This window comes from Pangasianodon hypophthalmus, chromosome 7, assembly GCF_027358585.1.
Source record: "Pangasianodon hypophthalmus isolate fPanHyp1 chromosome 7, fPanHyp1.pri, whole genome shotgun sequence".
In the NCBI taxonomy this organism is placed as follows: domain Eukaryota; kingdom Metazoa; phylum Chordata; class Actinopteri; order Siluriformes; family Pangasiidae; genus Pangasianodon; species Pangasianodon hypophthalmus.
The window spans coordinates 26,364,072-26,389,812 of NC_069716.1; the positions used below are offsets into that span (position 1 = coordinate 26,364,072).

Below are 25,741 nucleotides of genomic sequence, written 5' to 3' on the forward strand. Positions count from 1 at the left end.
AATTTTTTATTTTGTGCAGAGTGAAAAATCTAGAAGCTGCAGTTTAGCAGGAAGATGGATGAGTAAGACTTAATCATGGTCTAGATGATCAATTCTGAATGTATGGATAAGAGTCTCTGAGGTCGGAGGTGAGCGATGTTTCACTTCAGAATGCGAGCGACAGGTTGTAGCAGAGAGACCGAGAGTTCCATCAATATCTATCGTAAAATCCCACAGACCAGAGCATCTTCAAATCAATACGCAAGAAAGATTTAGAGCTCATGCGTCACTGGATGTGGTGAGTACAGGTTGAGAAAGTGGGATAGTGTGGCTGTGGAGGAACTAGAGTGTGTGTACGTCGGCATATCGTTCTGAACGAACTGAAAAGAAGAGGAAAGAGAAGAGAGACCTGAGGAACTCTGTGAGGAACTCTGTGAGGAACTCTGTGAGGAACGCCGTGAGGAACGCCGTGAGGAACGCCGCGAGGAACCAGAGTCTGGGAGGATGTGTGGTTAGGAATGGAAATAAGCCATGGCAGAAGGAGAGGACATTCAGGAACACCAGTCTCTCAGAGGTGGAGAAGAAGTGACTTTTGGCTGATTGTCTCAGATGGAAAGAGGGAAAAAAATTGAAGTTAAACAGTGGAAAACTAGAGGATTATAGCTATTATTCTTTGGCTAGCCTTAAACCAAGCGACACCCTGTGATCAAGGACACACAAATCATGAATTCGTTAGTTAGCCCATCTGGAAAGTGCTGCCCAGTCCCTGGAAAACAAAAGGCTGACAGTTTAAGTCTAAAGTCCACTATACGGCTAAAAGTCTGTGGCCCCCTGACCATCACACCCACACGATCTTCTTTTCTTTTGCTTTCTCCAGCCTTAAAAAAACCGAGACATGCAAGGCGTTTATTATTCCTGAACATTGTCTTACCTTCTTGCGTATAAATAGCATTTGATACGTATGATTTAACTCAGTCACGATCAGATTTTCTAAATACAAAATGACTTTATTTCCATTTTAAATAAACTAACAGACTCTGATTTCTTTATCACTTCATGAAGACAGGATAAATAGGGCATTTTCAGATTAAAAATGTTATTTTTCTCTGGCAGGAAAATGCAGTAGTTCCTTTTTTTTTCCTCTTTGAAATGCTGAATTGAAGCGGGAGTCTCACTGGGCAGGACAGAATGGGAGAAAGTGCTTTGTAGAATGCATGCTGAATTGCTTTTTGATGAGCGCCGCATTGTGCCCCGGAGACCGCTGTTTCTCTAAAGTCGAAGAAGTCTTCACTTTTCAAAAAGGGCTTCCAAGCCATCACTACAAAACCTATGTATATTCAGTATATTTGTGTTCTTCTATATGCCTGGCTTTTGGTTGCTTTGTGTTATAGAAAATGGGGTCAGGTGGGAGGTGAGGGGTTTTTGTGAATCTTTTTTTTTTTAACGAATGCTTTTTATTTTTATTTATTTTTTAAACTCACTAAGAGAGCTTTTGTGAATCTGGATGTCCTCTGAATGTCAGGTTTCTTATGGAGAAAGGACAGTGCAGTGCTGGTACTAGATTTTCAGATACACTCATTGGTCTGATGCTGTTGCTGTTTTATTTAAAATAATAATCGTTCATTTTAGGTTGTTTTCACAACAAACTACTTTGTCATGGACAAACATACTGAGCAAAAATAATTTCAAAATGAGGATTTTTCTTATCGTTTTTAACAAATTTATCACATTTTAAACATACGGTAGCCTATTTCTGGATGATATGACAATATAATTTGATATCATAATTTGATAAATTCTGAGATATTAAATGTATTATCTTATAAGATAATTACAAATTAACTGGAAACAGTTGATTATGATAAAATTTTCAATTTAATCTTAAAATTGTAAAATTAAAAATGTTTTTTCCTCTCTTTTCCAGGTTTTTTTTTTTAAAGCAACACTAGTTTTTTAAAGCAAACCTATACATCATGATACTCAATGTGTATCTTAGAAATGTCTACAAAAATTTTTCTAGATTTGTCATATCGCCAATCCCTAATGTAGTCCTTGTTTTGATTTTTTTTTTAAATGTTATTTAATTTATTTAATTTAAATGTTATTTACTTAGTAACATACTCATTTAAATTATTTTATTTATTTAGGCATATTATTTTATGAAATCATTTCTAGCACTTTCTCTAATTTCTCAAATTTCTAAAGTTGTTCTCTTTGAAAAAGTAGTTGTAAGTTTATATAGTGATGTGTGGAAGTCCATGATGTTGGGCTGATGTTGGGCTGATGTTGGGCTGATGTTGGGTTGTCCAATTATTATAACATCAGCATTTCATACTGTTCTTATTAATGTTATTTAAAAAAAAAAAGTTCTCTTATGGTGCCAGATATGACCTTTAATGAGAATCCACATCTTGAGACAGCTTGGGAGTGATTTGTGGATCACGGTGGCTTGGTGGTTATTGCCTCGTACCTCCGGGGTTGGGGGTTTTTGCCTCTTCCATGTGTGTGGAGTCTGCATGTTCTCCTCGTGCTTCGGGAGTTTCCTCTGGATACTCCAGTTTCCTCCCCCAGTCCAAAGACATAGATCGTAGGCTGATTGGCATTTCCAAATTGTCCATTGTGTGTGTGTGTGTGTGTGTGTGTGTGTGTGTGTGTGTGTGTGTGTGTGTGTGTGTGTGATTGTGTCCTGCGATGAGTTGGGATTAGGCTCCAGGCTTCCCCGTGAACCTGTGTAGGATAAGTGATACAGAGAATGGATGGATGGATGGATGGATGGATGAGTGGTAGTGATTTGCAGCATGGATGAGTGCAAACATTCCTCTAAAACAAGCCCCAGTGTCTTGTAACGTTTGTCACAATGTCTTGCACATGCCTTTGAAATGGAAGTTTGCTCAAGCCGGTTGCAGACTGTGTAATTTTCGCTGGCTTTTAAGATTATTACGCGTCACAACCAATAAAATATAACGATCGTCCAGCGACAGGCTGTGATTACAGAACATCGCTACATTCTGTTTACGTCATACACAAACGTTCTTCAGAGCTTTTCTATCCATTAGCACGTTTCATTTACATTTCATTGTATGTTTCAGCTACCGTATTTTGTAGCTGTCTCGTGAGTTTGCGTAATCCTATGCCGTCCTCCTATTGGTGGATTTTAGACAAGCGTCGTAGCAGCGTCGCACTTTTGAGATTTTAATCACAAATTTTTTGACACTTTTTGTCCAGCGCCCTGATCTCAGCTCCCGTCTTTTACAGTGTGAGATTTTTGTCATCAAAACCGGCACTGAAGTCGAATTTAAAGCTGTTGAAATATTTGTCTGTGGTAGACAATGTTATTGCAAGGTCCTTGCAGAAGAACTGCAGAATTTCCTAATGTGGGTTGTGCTACCTCTGTCTCTATCCACTGTCTCATTATACTCACTCTGAAGAAGTAATCTGTGCTGAGGATTCTTCTCTCTAGTGGAAAAATAAGATCTGTTGCCTTGACTGATTTAATAGAAGTTTTTTTTTTATTTTATTTTGGGAGGTGCGAGTGCTGCAACACCACTTCTGACTTTCCTAAACACTTTTATCTGCATGTCTGATCAGCAGTACAGTAATAACAGAAGGTCGAGGTGAACTGACGCGAGACTGCTGGCCTTCTCTTCACGCCCACCAACAGCTGGATTTGGACGTCTGCCTACAGGCTGCTGAGTGAAATCGAAACTAATATCTCAAACTGCCTTGTCTTTATTACGTGTCAGTGACTCGCAACCCCCGGCCGTTAGTTCGTCCCTAATTCCTTTTAATAACCTTTTTTTTTTTTTTTTTTTTTTTCTTCATAGAAGGGAATCCAGTAGCATGGCTTAAGATCGCACAGAATATATCGTGAATACGGAGCATTTTCTAAGATCTGGATCCAAAATCACAGCACCCTTTCTTACATTAAGCTTTGTGATGGCATTCTAATGAAACGTGGAGGAGGTCCAACATGACCATCAGCGCAAGTGCCATGAACTCGTGTACGGTTTCTTACGGCGTTTTAGCTTTTTGAACCGTAGCACTTTGTGGTTAACACGGCACTCAAGACCAGGAGTTTTTAGGTTTTTTGCCTCCTTCTTAAATAGTATTCACTCTCTCGAGTCTTGTAATATTCAGCCATCGGTCTTTCATTATAAGCTAGTTATGCTCGTTGTGCTCTCATTTTAGAAACTTTACAGTCGTACCTCCAGCACACACAATCGACAGAGTGGTCTTTTAGCCCGCTTCGGATTTTCCGCTGTGCTTTTCAGCAAGCTGGTGTGATCTTTCCACTGAGCACACCATCCGAGGACACGCACGCACAGAAAGTGTGCCTAATCGCTTGTATTCAATAACATGACTCCAAACTAACCATTTGGTTATGTGTGGACTTTCCTGCATAGTGAAATCAATGTTGTAGTATGGTGACTCATACAAAATCCCTCATAAGCAAACAATGTGCTACTTCAGCCACTTTCATAGATCAGAAGATTGACCGGGTCGTCCCCTAAGCAGGTATTTATATGCTCATTCGATATGGCGATATATTATTACATTATATTAGGCTTTTTTTTTTTTTTTTTTTTAGCCTAGTTAATCAGATTTCCCGGAAAAAAACACGGTACTTTTCTTGGATGAATTTGTCCACCCATGCTTTAGGGTTTTTCTGTTCTCTCTCTGAAGCAGGGCTGTCGAAACTCGGATTCTGTCCAGGCCACGGCAGCATGTTTGTGAGCCACTGAAGAGCCATAATCTAAGGCTGTTCAATTTTAACATATCTGCTTTTTATTAATTAACACCATTAATCTAGGCTTTGAAATTAGAATAGAATGAACTGATTTCCAAATATGGAAAATATATAACGTTATGATGGATACACTATACTGCCAAAACTTTGTGGACACCTGACCATTACACTCATATGTGCTTGTTGAACTTTCCCTTTCCAGATTTAGTCTCCCTTTACTGTTATAATAAGCTCCACTCTTCTGGGAAGGCTTTCCACTAGATGTTGGAGCGAGGCTGTGGGGATTTGTGTTCATTCAGCTACAAGAGCATTAGTGAGATCAGGCGCTGATGTTGGTGAGGAGGTCTGGGGTTCAGTCGGTGTTCCAGTTCATCCCAAAGGTGTTCAGTGGGGTTGAGGTCAGGGCTCTGTGCAGGACACTCGAGTTCTTCCACTCCAACCTTCACACACCATGTCTTCATGGAGCTCGCTTTGTGCACAGGGGCATTGTCATGCTGGAACAGGTTTGAGCCTCTTAGTTCCAATGAAGGGAAATTGTAAACAGCATACAAAGAACCACATATAGGTGTGATGAACCTACTTACTGTTGTCCATGTAGTTTATTTATCACAGTAGGTTTGATGCAATGTATCACAATATCAAATCATTAAAACATTAAAACATTAGTTTAAGTAAGTAGATAAAAATCTACCTACACAGTATCAAAGATCATCTTTCTTGTCTTTGTGCTTCATCGAGTTGTCTTTTTTCACTGTATTTCTAGTTCTCTACACTGCAGGATACATTTCAGGATTTGGAGTTAATCACTGACTCTCATTGAAGACCAACCCCTGACACATTTCTGAAGCATTTTTTCGACCGTGGGTCTGGACTGGACCCAACACAGGGCAGGAGTTGATTTTAACGCTTGTTTCAGCGATGTGAGATCGCTATGTTATTCTAGATAGTGCATAAATGCTGAGTATTAGTTCCTTCGGGCTGTTTCAGTGTTATTTTTTGTAAGTATGGGCCTCGAGTTTGACACCCGTGCTCTGAGGGAGCTTTTTAAAGGTTCTGTGTAGAACCCTATGACAGAGTGTGTTTCTATTGGAAGGGGTTCCAGTAGACTCTTTTTTTTTCAGAAGAACAATTGTCCAGTTAAAGAAGATTCGAAAAGTTTGAACCCTGACAGTGCTATAGTCATCCATGGGCAGGAGTCAAGGGAGCAAGATTGGCCATGCTGTCTAGGTGGGAGGGGCACACTCTCTGTCCCCTGTCAATCACAGCGATACTAGCCAATCATAGCCAGTCTGTGAGCTCATGGATGTGGAAGAGGGCGGATAGTGCTTTCTTTGGCAGTGGTTGGCTAGCGTCACATGTAACAGAGGAAGCACGTGTTGGCCTTCACCTCTTCCCGAGTGGAGAGCTGGCCGATGGGGAGGAACTGGCCAAGATTAAATTAGGGAGAAAACTGTGGAGTAATTTGTTTACAGCTTATCACAGGTTGTTGTTGTGGATTATTAATACAGTGCAGCAGCATAAAGCAATAATGCACCATACTACACACTGTTTTAAATTATTTATTTATTTATTTTTAAATATTTACACACACAAAAAAATTCACCATAAGTTTTTTTAAAGATCCAGTTTTCCACTTTTAGTTGTTTGACATACATTTATCCAAACATGTTTCCTAATTTTTTTTTTGTTTTGTTTAAATGATTTTTGTCACGTAATGTACTGAAGAAATTCATGTTATTTTTGTAGGACATTGTTGAAATATGTATCGATTTTCTTAATTTAAAAAAAGGTCTAAATATTTCAGTATGTCAGCACTCATTTTTCAACCGTCATGTAAGTGTTTGGACACTTTTTGTGGCTGAATCTCAAATGCTCCATTAGGCAATAAGTAGTTTTTATAACACCAAACTCTGTGTAGTGAAGAAACATTAAGTAAGTAAAAATCTGGAATGTAAGCATTGATGATAAAATTGAAGCTTCCTTCTTGAGTTTTTTTTCTGTTGTACTTGAGAAAGTGGTGCACTTTTCACCTTCTGGGGTTTATGTCAGTGGTCTAAGTGGGTGTGTGAAGCATAGTAATTTTTTTAATGGGGTTTATTAACATTATAATGCAAATACTAAAGCTTTTAAGTAAAATTGGAATGAAATCAAAGTGAGTTGACTGCACTAATAAAAACTTTGAACTATTCCATCATGAGACTCTGTACTGAGAATGTTCGCATTATTAAGTTTTCTGTTAGACAGGATTTGTAAAAATCTTAAGGCTAAACTTGTGCATGCATTTGCAGAAACAGTGTAGGGACTAAAAGCTTGGGGTCGTAGGAAAGCCCATGATGTAGGAACGAGCTGAGGAATTTAAAGCAGCCAATTAAAACTGCACCAGAACTTGTTTGCTTGATGATTTACTGGATGATTTGTTGTGTTTTGTGCAGTTCACTCAAAAACAAATATTTGCCTGTCGCTTGCTCGCTAGTATAGATGTTGCGTAAAGTCTAAACAGCCTGTCAGATTGAGTCGTGTGTGTGTGTGTGTGTGTGTGTGTGTGTTGGTGTCAGTGGTGTCCGGGTCGCTCTGATGTGTTTGCGTTGAAAGCGCGAGTATCAAACAGTTTAGGTTTTTCGGTTTTGTGTGGAAAACTGAGGACTTTTCCGTCATGGTTTCGTGCCATCTGGCTTTATAAACGTGGCCCGCGGACGGAGGGGAGTCATCATGTTACTGGCTCCAGCGCTCACAAAGGACAGCTGCTTAGCACTAATCAGATGCAAGTGTGTGTGTGTAAAGTGTGTGTAAAGGGCTTTATCTGGCAGGGGGAAAGCAGGCCGCACCCCTCAGTCCCGCTCGGAGGGAAACACCTGCAGTGGGAGTGGAGATGTTAGCAGGGGGATTGTTCACACCACCATCTGCTTTTAGATTTTGACCTTTACTTTAAAACCGTGTGGCATTTGAAACTTTCTCTCACTGGGACTGTTTACACGGCACATCAACAGGTAGATCTTCCCAGTGTGTCCTCGGGGTCAGATCTGTGAACTGCGCTTCAAATTTTAATCGGCGCACTTGAGATTTTATTTCTTTACCAATCCACTTCGGAGTGTTTCTGATTGTAACGTAGTTGATTTGAAACTTGGTTAAGCCGTGCAGTTATTCTGGATTTGGATGTGATTATGGAGATCATGACTGGGTTGATTAAGACCTTATAAGAAGTCTGTGAACAGTAATTAGGAAAATGTGCAGAGCCAGAAGTTAATGAGAGAAAGGAAACTTTAAATGGCAGAAGAAAGCGAGGGAAATATTTGCGGTGTGTGTAAATTGGGCCTAGTGGAAAGACACGGTCTCTTGATTTCACTGGGGGTACAGTGTATACAGTATAATCCATTCTTGAAAGAAGAGAGAAGATGGTCATGAGTCATCACAAGCACATTTCATTTTAGATCTGAGATCTTCAGGGTTCTTTTTTCAGTTCTTTGTCATTGATTAAAACTGCGTGCAGAGTTTTATTAGTTCTTTTTTTTTTTTTTTTTTTTTTTTTTTTTTTTTTTTCTTTCTTTTACGAAAGAGTGCATCATATTGTGAGGAAGTGTACTTGGGCTGCGTCACAGCTCCAGAGTCTTCGGTTCAATCCTGAGCTCGGGTTACTGTCTTTCTCTGCATGTCCATGAGGGTTTCCTCCACGTTCTCCGGTTTCCTCCCACCTCTCAGAAGCCTGCCGTTAGGTGGGTGGGGGTATGTGTGGGTGGGGGTGTGGGTGGGGGTATGGGTGTGTGTGTGTGTGTGTGTGTGTGTGTGTGTGTGTATGTGTGTGTGTGTGTGTGTGTGTGTGTGTGTGTGTGTGTGTGGTACCCTGAGGTGTACCAGGCTGTATTCCAGATCCATGCAGCACCTGCCCCAAGCTTACCGAAGTGGAATAAATGCAATGAGGCCTATAGTCGAGGGCAAAAGTTTACATCCCCCATGGTTATGAATGAAAGGAAGATGTAACTCTATTTTACTCTATTTATCCACAGCAAGAAGTCCAGAAATTAATAAAAGGAATGTTGCTGTATCCAGACAACAATTCAAAGCATAAGGCAAAATCAGCGGAAGAATCGTTTGGAAGAAATTTACCGTTGTGGTCTCCAGATGTGATCTGAGATGTATAAAAAATTTTTAAAAAAGCAAAACAAATATTGCACGTGAAAGAAAAAAGCTGCTCAGAGGATCTAAGTAAATTTACAGGCTGATATGTTTAAAGTGTGGACAAATAAGTAACAAGAATGTTTATATCACATACAAAAGAGATGTATTTTTGTTTTGTTTTTTTTTCACTAGTAATATCTTATTAATATTTAGCGATTTGCATGAAACCAAACAGACTGTCTTAAATTGTTTTGTCTTCATTTTAACATAAAGGTGTTGGTTTTATTGGTAATAAAAATAACTGTAAATTATAGGACACACTCGCGCGCACACACACACACACACACACACACACACACACACACACACACACACACACACACACACACATATATATATGTGTGTGTGTGTGTGTGTGTGTGTGTGTGTGTGTATGTGTGGATGTAAATAACCCAAGCATCTTGATAAATTACAGTAACAAATCCAAATTTTACGTATGAAATTGTCGTCATCTCTTAATGGTGTAATCATCCAGCGTCTAACACGTTGTTCTGCTACTCGAGTGATAAATCAGTGTCGTGTTCTCTGTGTGAAGCAGGAATTTCTGTGCAACTGGGAAATAAATGTTAGTAAGAAGTGATTCTAAATATGATAGTTGTTATAAAGTGTAGGGTTTCAGTGCTGATTGTTTTACCTTCTTCCTTTGTGCTTGTAATAGAAATGAGTGTTAAATAAGTAGCATTCCAGCCCACAGTTGTGTTTCTGTCCCATATTCGTGACAGATGACACATGGAAATGGTTATTAGAAAAAAAATAAAGAAGAAATAAAAATCTATTTTCATTGTCTCTTGAAAGATCACTGCCTGTTTTCCTAACAAGGCATGGAAATAATGCTTAGGCTTAAAAGATGTTATATATAAGCCACCTTGTTACTCTGTGTGTGTGTGTGTGTGTGTGAGTGTGTGAATGAATGTGTGTGTGTTTTGTGATGTCTTTAGGTTAATCCCTAATAAAATTTTTGATCAGTGGCTACTAAACTGAATCCCATTGTATTGTAAGTATCGTGAAATATCGAATTGTTGCTATAAGAATGGAAATCGTATCGTGTAGAAGCCTGAACTTTCCACGCCTAAAAAATATTATTCATATTGAGTATCTACAGATGTAAGAGCTTCACTGTTTACCTGCTCTACTAAACTTAGGTTTTACAGTTATTCATGTGGCAGACCTTTCACTTCGTCACCTACAGTTATTTCATTCATTAGGTAATTAAGGTAATGGTTAAAGGCTGGCCTCTGGGATTTGAGCTCACATCACGATCGCTAGAAGATGCAGCTGAGCTTGTTGGAGTGGCGTCATTTCCAGATTTCCAGATTTTACACATAAAAAGTCATCATGTATAGCAGTGTAATTATTTCTGAACGGTATAACATCATCCGTGTATACTGTCTCACACCTGGGGTGAAGTCACTGGGCCAGATTTATCCAACTGGATACGAGCAAATGTGTGTGTAACGTCTTGGCAGGAGCATTTGCACAAGAAGTGTAGTAGTGAGTGAGTTTGTGTAAATTTAAATATAAGGAGACTCATTAATGTGAACCTCGAGTGGCTTCAAATGGTATAATTATTATCATAATGATCACAATTGTATATACAGTCAAGTACAGTGAAATAAACCACTTCAGGGCGGTAACTGTAACTCTGCTTCATCACACCACACTGCTGGTGATTATTTTCCCATAACAGCACACCCCCAAGTGTTTTATTCCTTACATATCTTAAATATAAATGTGTTACTGCTCTTAGGAAAAAGGATTTTCAGGAGATCTTTAAAGGTTTAGTGGATAATTAAGAGTTTTTAGCTTCATTAAAGGGTTCTACTTTGAATCTTTAGAGAACCTTTAAAGGCTTTCTTAGAAGAAAATTTCTAATAGTGTATAATACACAAGGAATGTAGTATTCATGAAAATCCATTAAAAAGTTCAGCACCTAGGAGAGCTCGTGAGTTTGTGTAAATTTAAACGTAGCGCACGCTGCGTTTAGGAGATGCTCTTTCTTCATCATTTTGTCGTTTTCAGCTCTCTGGGAGCTTTGCCTTTCAAGGAGTCTTGTGAGTGCCGCTTAAGTGTAAATCGGTTGCTCCGTGAACGCGCTTGTGAATTCACAGCTTATGTGTTTCCCAACATACACACGTGAATACAAAGCTTTAAAGAAGCTTGTAAATCTGGTGGGAGTTTTTTTGGTTCAGTTTGGCAACGCTTACACACAACTTGACTAAAAGTTTTTAAACAAGGTTCATTGTTGTAAGTGGTTCTTCAGACGAACTTCAGGGAAGCACAGCGTTACGATATCATTCGTCAAACTAATTTTGTTTCAGACATTCTTGATCTCCTGAGTAACAGAATGAAGTTGTACAAGCTCCAGGCTGTTATTGCCTACGTGAGACGCAGAAAGGTCAATCAGGGTCATTCAGGGGCAGCCTGAGGCTCTGAACAGTGTGAGCTTTGACTCCTGATGAACTCCTGAGGAGCTCCTTTTGTTCACCTTCACAGACTCGACCTGCAGCTTTTACTCCTTCACTGTGGAATTCCACAAACCTTTCCAGGTCACTATGGCTGCTTTAGGCGCTCGGTCTGACCGCATCCTCGCTTACTCGTATGTGACCCTCGGTTTTCTGTGGAACTCGTTTGTGCGTCGTTTTCTTGTCTCCAGATGTGTTAAGTGCTTAGAGAGACTGTATGAGTTTAGCATTACATCAGATATCTGAGTCATCTCGGCCCCCTGCAGCTTCCAGTAACTCGCCGAACTCATCTGTCTGGATGTGACGCTAGTGTGGAAAATTTCCTCTGAAATCTCTGACCATTATTTACAGAGCGTACTTATCACTGTAACACACTTACAATGTTTAACCCCACTGCTCCTTGTCATAATATTTACCCCATAATGAACCTCATACGCTGCAGCTCTACCTTTCCTTTCAAAAGGAAGCCATTTGTTTTATTTATTTGCGTTGTTGCATGTCAGGAGTTTTGAATCAGTTTGGGGGGAAAAATTAACCAACGTCTGTATTTATGTTACTGGAAAAAGCACACGACTTTCAGTTGTACTCGGATTGTGGTGAAGAACTCTACAGAATTCTTTTTACAGTTTTATGTTTGATGGATTGCAGTTCTCGCTTTCTAAACATATTCAGCTTGCATCTTAATGGCTTGCCCCTGAAGGACAAAGCAAAGAACCCTTGATTTAACCCTTTAGGGTGCTTTTTGTAAGATTTTAAAACTTCTTTTTTTTTTTTAAAGGTAACGATTGTGTAAACCTGCATAGACACTCCACAGAATTAAAAGTAGCTCTAAATGGTTAAAAAAAAATCGTGTCTATTTTTTAATTTAAAAAAATAAATAAAATTTGTAATCATTGCCAAATTCCTGTCATATAAGAGAAAGAAAACACTTTGGTTCGTGGTGTTCTAGTGAAATAAACCACTTCAGGGCGGTAACTGTAACTCGACTTCATCACACCACACTGCTGATGATTATTTTCCCATAACAGCACACCCCCAAGTGTTTTATTCTTTACATATCTTAAATATAAATGTGTTACTGCTCTTAGGAAAAAGGATTTTCAGGAGATCTTTAAAGGTTTAGTAGATAATTAGGAGTTTTTAGCTTCATTAAAGGGTTCTACTTTGAATCTTTAGAGAACCTTTAAAGATTTTTCTTAGAAGAAATTTTCTAACCGTGTATAATAGTATTTCATAGTCTGAGGCTGTTCATTTTAAAATCTCAGCAAGGCCAGTCTGATTACAAATTAGAGATTACAAACTGAGCTTTTTTTTTTTTCTTCTTCTTTTCTTAATTTCACCTCAGGTGAGACGCACACACACAGAGAAGCTTCTTTGTCTCATATTATCAGCAGCTTTTACAGACAGGGTGCAAAGTGCGTATAACTATGTATAATTGCTCTTTTAACAAACTTCTTTAATCAGATATGAATTGCTTTTGGATATCTGTAATTATTTAATCACAAAATGCTGCAGTTAAGTTTTAATTTTGTAGTAGAAGCTTCCTAAGTGAATCGAAAGCAGTTGTAACTCCAGTATTGTTGGATTTATTCTGCTCGCGCTCCACCGCTGCTGTGTAAATGTGAGGCAGCCTGGGAAAAAAAAAACAGTTGGACATCGCTGTGGCTGAATTCTCAGGTAAAGATTCTCAGGTATTGAAAAATGTCAACCTGAGTTTTTCTCCTAGTAATATACAGTCAGGAACCAATGGGAGTGAAAGTACATGTAGCTGATTTTGTATTTATCATTTTTTTACTTACCTGTGTAAGTGCAAATTCATTTATTGAAATTTATTTTTAGATTTTTTTTTTCCTTACAGGTAAGAAATGGTATTAATGTTGGATGAAAAGGTAGAGAGAGTGCTTTTCGGACACCCGGTATTTTGACATCTCAACTTTAAGAAAGCATAAATATGTTTTACCAAAATGCCGTGGAAATCTTTATATTCAGGACACTTCGTAACCTTGAAAAAGATGCGATGTAAGGAGCCAGTTAACCAAACGCAGCGGTAAAAACAGTCAGTCTTCGCTAGCGAAGTGCAATTTCTTCACGAAATGATCAAGTTGTTAGGTAGCTACATGTCCTACTACATGCGAAACAGACAGAAACCTCATCAGTGCAGGTTGTAATCAGGTACCTGATGTCAGAATGTCCGCCATGCTTTTGCGCTATCACGTCATCATCAAAACCGAGAAGAGCGCATCCACACTGTGTAGAGACGACGGCGGACGAAGTTTTGCAATCTTTAAACGACCAAATCTAAAGATATTTCTGACCAGAGTGACATTTAGCCAACAGATGACACAAGTGAGTGAATGAATCAGCGATCGTGTCATGTTTCAGTGCCGTGAGTGGTTTTTACCTCTGAGACTGAGATGGATGATGCTGCGAAACAAAGTGAGAACTCCTATAATTTCTTATCATCATTCTTTAAAATTTGGCTGCAGTATTGTTTTTCCATCAGTAGATTAGGTTGGAAATGTAAAGGGAAGCACACAGTGATGAATGAAATGTTACAATGATTTGCTCCCTTTTTACCTTAATGTCTTAATGTTAAAATCCTAGAACTTGGGATTAAGATGCAGTCAATATAGAGAAACATCAGAACTACACTATCTTGTCAAAATGTAACCACAGGAAGGTTTTTTTGGTGCCAAAATAATGTTTGCGTGCTGAAACCCTTTCGCTGTGCAGTGAGTAAATGATGCGCGTGATGAGTTGCCTGCAGTTTGGCCTTTACTTTTCTCTCCGTGAACACTGCACCCTTTCAACTGTTTTTTTTTTTTTTTTTCCTCGTGTATACTTCCAGCTCACCCTCTCTTCTCACCTTCTCTCTCAGTCTCGTCTTATTCTCTCTCTCTCTCTCTCTCTCTCTCTCTCTCTCTCTCTCTCTCTCTCTCTCTGAGTTATTCTTCGGTGGTGCCAAGTCCAGCTGAGCGTGTTTTCAAGCAGCTGAAAAGAATGAATTATGCAGTAGTAAGCATGCTTACAGCCGGCCATTGGCTGCTTCTTTGATCTGAGTGCAGGCCACACATGAATACCTGTATTGTGACGTTATGTGTACACTGTGTGTGTGTGTGTGTGTGTCTAAGAAAGAATAGAGAGTGCCTGGGCTGTAGTAAATGACAGTCCAGGCGTGTTGGGTAAAGGGGAAAGACCCCACAATGCGCTGATTGTAAGCATCTTTACAATCTTTGACATCCTGAGACCTCAGAGCTGTTCATTAGAATTGTGTGCGTGATTGAGTGTGTTTAAGTTCCTATCCGTTTTCTGGTTTCGTCCCTGCATTATGGTGACTGATACATCTGATCAGTAAGAAATAAAACACCACGAGGCGTGCTGTTACAGAAAAATAATCCACGTCTGTGCGGTGCGATATTAAGGAATGACTTGTTATGCTCTCTATGCATTTATAGTTAATAGTTATAAATAATGTTGAGGAACGTCCGTGACACAAGTTAGTTCCTCTTATCACTTACGCTTTAGCAGATACAAACAGTCATTCTCTCACAAGCCTCTTTCTTTCTCTCTCTGTAAGTTTAAAAACAAACGCAGCTTGTCACGTGACCTATAAACTTGAAAGCACAGAAGAACTGCTCTGTCATGAAGACTTTACCGTGGCGGAAAAATACCGACTGTTATCAAGCGCTGAAACTGGAGACTCCTTCTGCTGAATAACTGTTAAATAAACATCTCTTGACAGAAAACTTCACCCTAAAAATGTCGAAAATGTTTTTTTTGTTTGTTTGTTAAATAACAACACATTTTTAATAATCTTTTTATTATTGGCTTTAGATTGCGTAGGTCATCTGTCCCTGTGCATTAGCTGTTACTATAGAAACGATACCATATGCACTAATTTAATTTAATTCCGATCTGAGAACTCAACAGCTATGAGGTATAAATCTTAACAGTGTTAGAGAAATCTTTTTTTTATTTTTATTCAGATTTCTTCAGAGAATGTAGTCAGAGAAGCTGCACACGTGACTTTTCACGTGGCTTTTGCTTATGTATTTTCCTCCTCTTCTCTTTTTTTTAGGTCGTAATGAACTGATAGCCAGATACATCAAACTGAGGACTGGAAAGACAAGAACGAGAAAACAGGTTGGTGCGCTTGTTAACGTTTTAACAAGACCATAAAAAATGCACTACACTTTTATCCTCATCAAGCAAATCCAGATTCTATAAATATAAAAAAAATCAAAAGACGTCCAACTGCCCATTATTAACCCACCTGAGTGCATGAGACATTTATACACGTTCAGTTTGTGCAAACACACGGTGTAGATTTTACACGAGTTCATATGAAAGCTTGACCCTGCCCCTAACCTTAACTTCTGAAACGTTTAGTACAATAATGTTTTTAAATGGTCCAATACGATAACAGGAAAAAGGGCGCATTAATATTAACCTGCGATTTGAAGTACAGCCAGAACAACTGTCCGAGCTGCTGCGATAGAAAATTAATCAACACGTTCTGACCAGTCAGAAATAAATGATTTAACATACTGTATTAATCTCTTCTATTACAGTTACGGTGAAATAGAAATGTTTCATTAAGCACTGTGTGTGTGTGTGTGTGTCTGTGTGTGTGTGTGTCTGTGTGTGTGTGTGTGTGTGTGTGCAGGTCTCCAGTCACATTCAGGTTCTGGCCCGGCGGAAATCCAGAGAGCTTCACGCTAAACTTAAGGTATGTGTATCTACAGCTATTGTGTGTGTGTGTGTGTGTGTGTGTGTGTGTGGATGCCCTGCTACTTGGTTGTACGTAACCTAGGTCCCCATTGTGTGTGTGTGTGTGTGTGTGCGTGTGTGTGTGTGTTGCTCAGAATGTACTCGGCTGGCTCTAACTTCTTTTCTCCTGCATGTTTGTCTGTCCTCTGCTTCCTTCCTGTTCTGTGTAACAGTGTGTTTGTTTTGGAGGGAGCCGCTCTTTGTAAGAACACACTCAGTGAATTGTTTTAACCTGAACGCTGCTTACCATGTCAAAGCCGGTTTTATGAAACACGAGGACAGCCGTGTGCTCAAATTCAGTCAAATTTAAAAAAAAAAAAAAGTCATTGAATCTTTGCATGAAATATTTTCTGACATTTCAGAATTGTCACACCAGTAGCTGAAAGCATTTTTCTCCCTTGATGATTCACATGAAGTGTGTGTTTTCTGCTTTTCAGCCGTTTAAGGAAAACTCGAGCGTATTTTATCTCTGTTACTCGTATCTGCAGTGTACATGTGATTAATGGACAAGAGTTTAAACACGTTTCTCAGTAGTGAGAAAAGAAAGAAGTCTAAGGGCAGCTGTTGGCAGATACACATTTAAAATATGTTATGATGTGTAAATTTAAAACTACAACTGTTACAGTCTACTACTATTGCTACTAATAATACATTTTATTTATTTAGCACCTTTTATACATTTAAAATGTAGCTTTACAAAGTGCTTTACAGTGTGAAGTAAAAACAGAGAAACAGTAAAACAAAGTAGTCGAAAATAATAACAATATAAATTATAATAAGCACATACAAGTATAATAAATACAAGTATAATAAATAAAATAATATAAAAGTAATGTATAAGTAACATAAAAGTAAGTCACATAATAAATTAGTTAAATGCTGAGGTGAAAAAAATGTTTTTATCTGTTTGTTTTTTTTTAATGTGAGATAGCTAATGGTAATTTGTTCAGATCTTTGGTGCGTAAAAACAAAAGGCCGCTTCAGCACTCGGTTCAGTTTTATATGTGGAATATGGAGAAGGTTAGCACTAGATGATCTTAAGGAATGATCTGGAGCATAGTTTATCTGATTGGAGAATACAGCCGCCCTGTGGTATAAACCAATTTAAAGCTACGTTTATGAATACGTTTAAGAGAAGAACTCACGAAAGCATGTGTTTCTCATAAATTTGTGGAATTCAACATCTGTCCTTATGCTTGCGTTGAAAGCCTCCGCAGCCTTGCGAACCGAGAGAACACGAGGAGGCGGGACTGCGGCCTTTGCTCACACCAGAGGATTGCATCACGTTTCTTTTTTTTTAAACTGTTTCTTGACAAATCTGAGGAGAATAAATAGCTGTCTGGTCCTCTGATATGCGCTAGGGTGTTTTTGGTAAAACTTTAATAACGATAGTTTAATAACCTGTCGGTACTGTGGAGGCTGATTTAAAGGAGCGGTATGTAAGTTAGTCATCCACTGCTTCTGAAGTGAATTGCACTTACAGATGAAAACGCCGACAAGCTGTCTCCTTACCGTAAATATCTCCTCCGCTCCTGCTGTGAAAACTACTTATGCTTTGTGTATTGCATTTGAGGGAAAGTTTTGTTCTAGCTGGGGGCGGAGCTAATTTCAGAATTATGAAATGGAACCAGAAATGAAAATAGTCAGATTTATAACACTGGGCCACAGCTTTTCCCAGGTATTTTTTAAAAACGATGTGATTATCACAGGTCTAGAAACACGTTTACACAACACAGACTGCAGCTTTAACATACACAAAAACAAGACTGATGATGTCATTTGTAATGTAAACAGAAGACGCCCCGATTAACACTTTAACTGACCAGCGTGAGCTGTGAGACTCCGTATACTGTACTAACACCTTCTCATTACATCTTCTGCAAACTGTTAATGAAATCTAACTCTCCCTTTAATCAGCTTTTTAATAGTCAGTCTGTTAACCCTGTCTGAAAGCCGCATGCTCGCCGATCAGGTCCGTTTCAGTTCATTCGATTCAGTCAGCTCAGCACGAGCAGGACTTCTGCTGCTGCTCCCCAAGACAGTATACAGTAATCTTCAGATCTGATGATGAATTGATGGAACTGACCGAGACGCTGAGAGACGACGCTTTTAGCACACACTGAGCGCTATAGCATGGCTGTGTGCTGTAGACAAGGGCATGTCTGTGTGTTTTTGCTGTCTGTTTTTCTGAGGTATTGCTTCTTTGGTTTTGTGCTGGAGCTACAAGGCTAATGTTGCTAACAAGAAACATATAGCTCTGTGTCCATGTAAAAATACATTTATGAATCAACATGGAACTATATTATCATCCACATCACTTTTAATCTGCAAATTGACTTTCTAACTTTAGGCCACGCCTCCTACCTGAGTCTAAGTTTTTTTGCAGACCGACACCAAACTATGTGCTGAGAAAGAAAGCAATTCGGCTTCAAGACCGAGCTACAGCTGTTTTTAGCTCCGAGATGTCCATTTTTAGATTTGTTGGAATCCACAGTGGAGTGTAATTAGTGATTTCATCACGTAGGTTGCATTATGCTAGATCAGTAGCTACAAGCAACATTAGCCTCATAGTCTTTGGATCTCAAACACATCTTGACTGATTAACGACATTTCACGGTAAGGGACAGTTGTGGGAATTTAATGCATGGCTCGACAAGAAAAGGCAATTAGCACAAATATGTTCACTAATCTGTGTGTTGTGATTCTCCTCGACTGTCAGAAATGATCTCTGTGAATTCTTATCATAGTTCCTTAATTAGTTAATTAGACACTTTATACACAAATCTTCTGTCCTTCCAGAAACACTGAATGAACACTAACTGAAACCGTCAGCTGAGCGCTCTATGGCTCACATTTTCACCATTTCAAGCACCAGAACATGATATAATCAGACATCCGGTGCACTAAAGTGACAACGCAGAGATTTTAATCTGATAGAATCTGATCTGAGTATGATTTTGCACAGCGTGGCCCTGCTAGGGTGGGTCATCATCAGAATATTGACTTTAATCCTTGCTACTTTTAATCCTTGCTACTTTTCGGAAACAAGTCTCGACTTCCTGAGATCAGTGTGATTAAAAGGAGCCTCTGTTTGTGTGCAGGTCACTAATTTGGTGAGTATTTATCCTCCTCCTGCTGTGCGCTGGTGCTTTGCTCTTTGGGCTGGAAAAGTTCTGTCGAGTCCCGTTCTGTAGGCGTGGACAGGATGGACGGCTTTGGGCCTGCTGTACACTGATGTGCAGCGTTGGGACAGCATGCTCGAGCTGCAGCTCTGTCTAAACACTCCTGCTGCTGCGAGAAAACCTCAAGAGAGAAAGGAAGAGTTGACATTAATGATAGGAACCTAAACAGCATGTTTACATTAAATAGTGTTCACGCTGATCGTGACGTGACAAAGCAGCAGTGAGTCATTTTTAATGAGAGCTGGACGTTTCAGCAAAGCAGCCATTAGTGATGCATTCGACTAGAGGTAGTAACTCGTAATTCACAACCTCTGACCAGGAGAAAACAAAGAAAACACCTTTTCAACTCCTACTCGCGAACTCAGGACGGTCTCCTCAAGTCTGAGTTCAGCAAGTGACGTCAAATTAGCATGGCTGCTCATAGCATCGACAGTAAACACAGTAGCAGTAACACCTTTAAATGCTATATATACAAATTTTTGCTTTATATCAGTCACATACAGATATATTCCCTTGTTTAATCTATAACACTGTCTGTACAGTTCACTGTTTTAAGGAAATAAATATGCATCACTCATCACAGTTAGCTGGCTAGCGTGTTGCTAACAAAAGACAAACATGGAGGCGTCCATGTGTTGTTTCCTACTTTGTAGCTCGTAACACAAAATGACATGATTCCAAGCTCCAGCTTTCCACATCGGATACAAGTCAAATACAACATGAAGTGGGCGGGGTTTAACTGTGATAGCGCTAGATTTCTTTTACCCCCAGATAGTGAAATATTGACCATATTTTTTCCGGTTCCACATATTTGTTCTTACTCGCTGCTTGTGAGCCAGTCAGTGAAACTCTGCTGCTACAAGAGTTTGATTTGATTAAAACAGAATAGTGCCAGTGTTTTTACTGTTTCTGTTTCCGTACATCAAACCCTTTAACCCTGTTTTTAAAAAAAAAAAAAAAAAAAAAAAAAAAAAAAAAAGGCAGCAAAAAAATCACAAATCGCAAAACGTTTTAGGGTCATTCTGACGCTAGTAGACAATGATGCAATAAAAGTAACATCTCCCCGTTTTATTCCTTCCTTATTATAGTTTTTAAAATTATTCTTAGGAATAAAAGAACAGCAGAATTCCCATGGGACGTGCATTGACTGTTGGGAGAAAAAAGCAATAGTACCTAGCTTTGTTTAGAAAAAGGAGTTTGGAGGTTTTCTCGTGATGGCCGTGATGTGCTCCAGCTGTCTGTGCTCTGCTTTAATGTCTGTATAACACACCAGGCTGCACTCAGTCTCACTGATAATGGACTAAAGTACCTCTGGCCTTAACATCCACTGTCAGGCATTTACAGCTGAATAAAGAGGAAAGCATGAATGGATGAATTTTCTCTTTGTAATGGTTCAGGGTGCACGTCTCTCTGAGCACTGCTGGATTTTTCTTTTCCCCGCGTTTTGAAATATGGCATTTCAGCGGTACAGATCTGTTCTGTATTACTCAGTGCAGTGATCTTCCAACACAACTAGAACTGTCTTTATTCTTATATAAATCCTCCATGGGTTTTATTTTTGGATACAGAGCAGTGATGTTGTTGGGAACAGTATGAAATTGTGCTGAGTTGGCCCTCTGGTGAATTGAACGCATGCCCGCTCCCTTTCCTGTCTCTGCATGCAGCGTGTGTGTTCTGTCGATAGCTGTTTCTGCTGCATCCCTCACGGCATTGCATACACACACACATACGCACACGCTTGCTCGCTCTGGCTGAAGCCTTTTTCCTGTGCCGCTGTAGGATCAAAGCGTGAAGGACAAAGCGCTCCAGAGCATGGCGGCCATGTCTTCTGCTCAGATCGTGTCGGCCACGGCCATTCACAGCAAGCTGGGTCTGGCAGGCCTCCCTCAGCCCAGCTTCCCTGCAGCGCCGGGGGTAAGAGACACCGAAAACACGCTAAATACCCCATAAAACAGCCTGAAATGTTAACACGATGGACAAGGATTTACAGGAGCTTTGTGCTGGTGTGTTACTGGGCAGTACTTTAAAGGAATACACCACCATTTTTCAACCTAATCTCCATCTACTGCATCTGTAGTGTACGTGTGATTACCGCAAATAGGAATTTTGACGCATTTCACTGTAATATGAAAGGAACTTTTCATAATTGATGTCCAAGTTGTTGAATTCCTTCAGTAAAAATGATGATCAGTGATTGGTGTTTGGGAACAGTGGTGATCAGTGATCTCTGATCAGCACTGATTGTACAGATTTGAAGCTTCATGGTGATTAAAGAATTCCTGAAACTGTATCTACAAAATTATGCATTTCAACACGTTTCCCTGTAGCAAGAGTTTATTGTTTTTCCACCGTCTCCCCTCACACTTCCGTTCTAAGTGATTTTGGAGTAAACAGGTTTTTGGTTCTTTTCTCTTTACAGAGAATCATGTTAAAATTGGTGTCTATGGTAATCACATATACACTACAGATGCAGTGAATAGAGATCAGGCTGAAAAACACTGCAGTATTTCGTTTAAAGTTCTGCCCAGAAGCCTAGCAGCACAAAGCTACACACCAGCTCTGTACTTCCACTGAGAATCCACATGATAAATAAAGGCACGTCTGCTTTGAGAGCATGGCCAGGTTTTGTTCTGCTGCTTTGTTTAGTGAGACTGTTTTTCTGTTTGTTTGTTCCGGCTGTAGTTTTGGCAGCTGCCCACGGGCCATCCTGGATCCTCACAAGAGTGAGTAAAGCCCTTAACTCTTAACTTACAGTACATCATGTGTCTTTTAAAACCAGAACAGGAGTTTACATTGTTTATCTTTCTGACTGGGGCTCCAAAATACCCCTAAACTCTACAGTACCCCTAAACTCCACAATACCCCTAAACTCTACAGTATCCCTAAACTCTACAGTACCCCTAAACTCCACAATACCCCTAAACTCTACAGTATCCCTAAACTCTACAGTATCCCTAAACTCTACAGTATCCCTAAACTCCACAATACCCCTAAACTCTACAGTACCCCTAAACTCTACAGTATCCCTAAACACTACAGTACCCCTAAACACTACAGTACCCCTAAACTCTACAGTACCCCTAAACTCCAAAATACCCCTAAACTCCACAATACCCCTAAACTCTACAGTATCCCTAAACTCTACAGTACCCCTAAACTCTACAGTATCCCTAAACACTACAGTACCCCTAAACACTACAGTACCCCTAAACTCTACAGTACCCCTAAACACTACAGTACCCCTAAACTCTACAGTATCCCTAAACACTACAGTACCCCTAAACACTACAGTACCCCTAAACTCCACAATACCCCTAAACTCCACAATACCCCTGAACTTAGACATGATTTTTAGATTTTTACCTTCTCTAATATTCATATAGATTGAGGTTTGGGCCAAATTTTTTGAATTGTTTTTGAGAATATGAGCCTCTGATACAGAAGTCTCACTTGTGACATGTGAGTGAATTTATCATGGAGATGTTTCGAAGCTGCATCTTGATGTATAATCATAAATCCAAAACAAAATTAAACAACACCTTCTGACTAATCAGATTTGAGAATTCAGCAGCACTGTGGTCTAAAATTACTTATTCTTGGTTTAAAAGCACATGTTCAGGGGTGTTGAGGTTTAGGAACTTCACTTTCTCAGATGAAGCTTGATGAAGCCTAGTTCAGCACTAAAAAGCATGGAAGTCCTTATTTAGAGTGTAATTTAGTCAGAGGTGAAGATGTTCTGACTGCACTGTCGTCTGTTTCCTCAGCATTAAGCCGTTTTCACAGCAAGCCTACCCCATTCAGGCCGCCACGGCATTATCAGGTACACTGAAACATTTCAATAATCCGTTACACTGTAAATCAGTGTGCGTAGAAGGATGATGAGAGGCACTTAGACCAGCTCTTGCGTTTGTGTGTTACAGGTTACGAGCCTCCCAGAGCCCCTGCAGCCACTCCTCCAGCGTGGCAGGGACGCTCCATCGGCACGAGCAAACTGCGACTCATCGAGTTCTCCTCGTTCCTGGAGCAGGAGAGAGACCCCGAGTCTGTACGTTCACTCCTCAACATTCAAATCAATTGAACTGCTTTTTTTCCCCCATCAGTTATGAGTAGTTAGTTTAAGGTTGCATTAATGAATGACAAGTCACACAATCTAAGGGTTCTATAAAAAAGAAATATGTAGTAACTGACATTTTGGACACAATATGGCCAAATATTTTGTTTATTTTTACTCTGTGAATGGAAATAGATCCTGAAGAAGCCACGCTCACTGATAGCCCATTGGCTAGCTGGATAACTTGCTGCTCCTTGGGCTCACAATGATTTGTACATTTCTGTTAAAGGTGCAAGTGGTGAAATTGTCTTCGCTTCTTCCTTTTCATCTTCATCTGACAAGCTTTCATATTTTAAGTTGTAAAAAAAAAAAAAAAATGTATAGTTTGCCATGTCTTCTGATGATGTTGCTAACTCTACTGTAGTAATTGTTCCAGTGGAACTGTTGCTAGAATTGGAATTTTATTTGGTGAACACGGACGAGTGAAGTGATACAAACAGTGAAACGTCCCAGTGCGGTTATAGGAAATATAAGCACTCTTCATATGCCACTTGTCCAATCAAACTAGCAGACCGGAACTAACTGTTGTATAATTATAAATTAAACTGCACTTTGTGTCATGTCTATCACACCACCGTGGCGTGGATTATTTTCCTATAACCGCACAGTCTGTAAGCAGTAAGTAAGCAAATAAATTTTGTTTATGATGCACATTTAAAAAGTCTGATAATCAAAATGCTGTACAAATTGCTAGATTTAAACAAAAGCTTTCACAATGTAAGAAATAAAACACAACAGTTTTATGCCGTTATACAAAAATACTTGGCGTCGGGGTGGTGTGATGGACCTGAAAAAAACCCCAGAGTGGAGTGTTTTCGTATAACCGCACAGTCTGATGTGTGTTATTCCACTTTACCACAGCGAGTTTCCAAAGTTTACAATGTTTAATTCGTTAACGATTGATGTATTGTGCTTTTTAACAGTTTCTATGTACATTTAATGTTATTCAACGTCTGTGAGACAAGTGTTCTTGTTGCTCTTGTCATTTTCCTGAAGTGAAAACTCCTCTGTCCTGACGTCTTTACAACGCAGCGTGACTGTTACAAATCACTGACACTGGAGACTCCTTCCATAAATGTTACATAAACGTCTCCAAACAAAAAATTCACTGCTTTTGTTTTTCTTTCTTAAGCAAATTTTTTTTTAATCTGTTTATTATTAGTCTTAGATTATCTGTCGTCCCTGTGTATGAGCCGTTACGATGGAAACAGTAACGTATAACATGAAACATGAGCATTAATATAAACTCATTGTATATGTTCCAGTCAGAACTACTGTCTGAACCGTGTGGTTATACAAAAATAATACACACCTTCTGACCAATCAGATTAGAGAATTCAACCGTGCTTTAATATACACATAAACTATATGTACACTTACAATATTTTGAGTTTTGATTTTTTTAAAAAAAAGGACAAACAAAAAAGCAAGCAACTCAATGGAAAGTGTAAGTTTTAAGTTGTAACTTAAGCCTGTGTTGACAGTATTTTATTTGGTCCAGCAGTTTAAATTTGTAGGAGTTTATCTCCTCGTAATGGCAGTTTCCGTTTGTTGAATTTGATTGATTTTAAGTTCAAGATGAATGAAATGTGCTAAGGCAAGCAAAGCATGAAACAGAAAGCAGCACTCTTGTCCTTCAACACTGGAAAAATGCACAGCTGCTTTAAGAGAATACTGCAGTAAAATTGCCTGCTAATGCCAGTCCTCAAGATACAGACACTAGCTGCTAATCCTGTCATAAATCACTCCGTTTCATAATGCCATACGTAACTAAACCCGTATCTCTGACCCAAAACACTGCATCTAAGCAATACCAAAGTCGAAACCAAGTGTCTCCTCTTCCAAATCACACAACAAAAAGAGCACATCCTCTTGCTTAGGCTAGAGTCAGGATCGTGTAGTGTATCGACAAGCTCAGTGTTTCTGCGCTGGGAGCGCTCTTCATTCCCCTCCTTCTCCCACAGCAGACCTGAGTGATCCGTCACTTTGGCAGCGCATCTATGACCCCCTTTTTTCCCTCTGATCTTGTGAGACAGCAGCTATTCATCTAACATGCGCAGAAGAAAAATAAAAATGATTTGTATTCACGATTCAGTTGTCACGTAACAATAACAATACATTTCAGTCTAAGTACATGGAGTCAAAGCTGAGGCATAATCGCTGTCTTCAGAATCATTTTATCTGAGTGTAGGATTGGAAAAAAAAACGGCAGTGGAAGATAATTACTTCACATTGTGTTTTGAAATACGACGTTTGGACCACATTAATTCTTACAACACAGTAATTTCAGTTCAGAAAACAGATAATTAAAAAACAG

At 39.3% G+C, this 25,741-nt stretch overlaps 1 protein-coding gene across 4 annotated transcripts in view; it reads left to right on the forward strand.

Annotated features, from left to right (window-relative positions):
* tead1a (TEA domain family member 1a) overlaps window positions 1-25,741 on the forward strand; it is a 66,639-nt gene that overhangs the window by 29,023 nt on the left and 11,875 nt on the right. For all 4 annotated transcript variants that reach the window (XR_008301985.1, XM_053235304.1, XM_026946423.3 and 1 more), the window contains 6 exons: window positions 15,440-15,504; window positions 16,028-16,090; window positions 21,093-21,227; window positions 21,996-22,036; window positions 23,078-23,133; window positions 23,234-23,358. Coding sequence is in view for 3 of the 4 variants with exons in the window: in XM_053235304.1 (XP_053091279.1) it covers window positions 15,440-15,504; window positions 16,028-16,090; window positions 21,093-21,227; window positions 21,996-22,036; window positions 23,078-23,133; window positions 23,234-23,358 (485 nt within the window). In the remaining variant the exon portion in view is untranslated. The remainder of the gene's footprint in view (window positions 1-15,439; window positions 15,505-16,027; window positions 16,091-21,092; window positions 21,228-21,995; window positions 22,037-23,077; window positions 23,134-23,233; window positions 23,359-25,741) is intronic.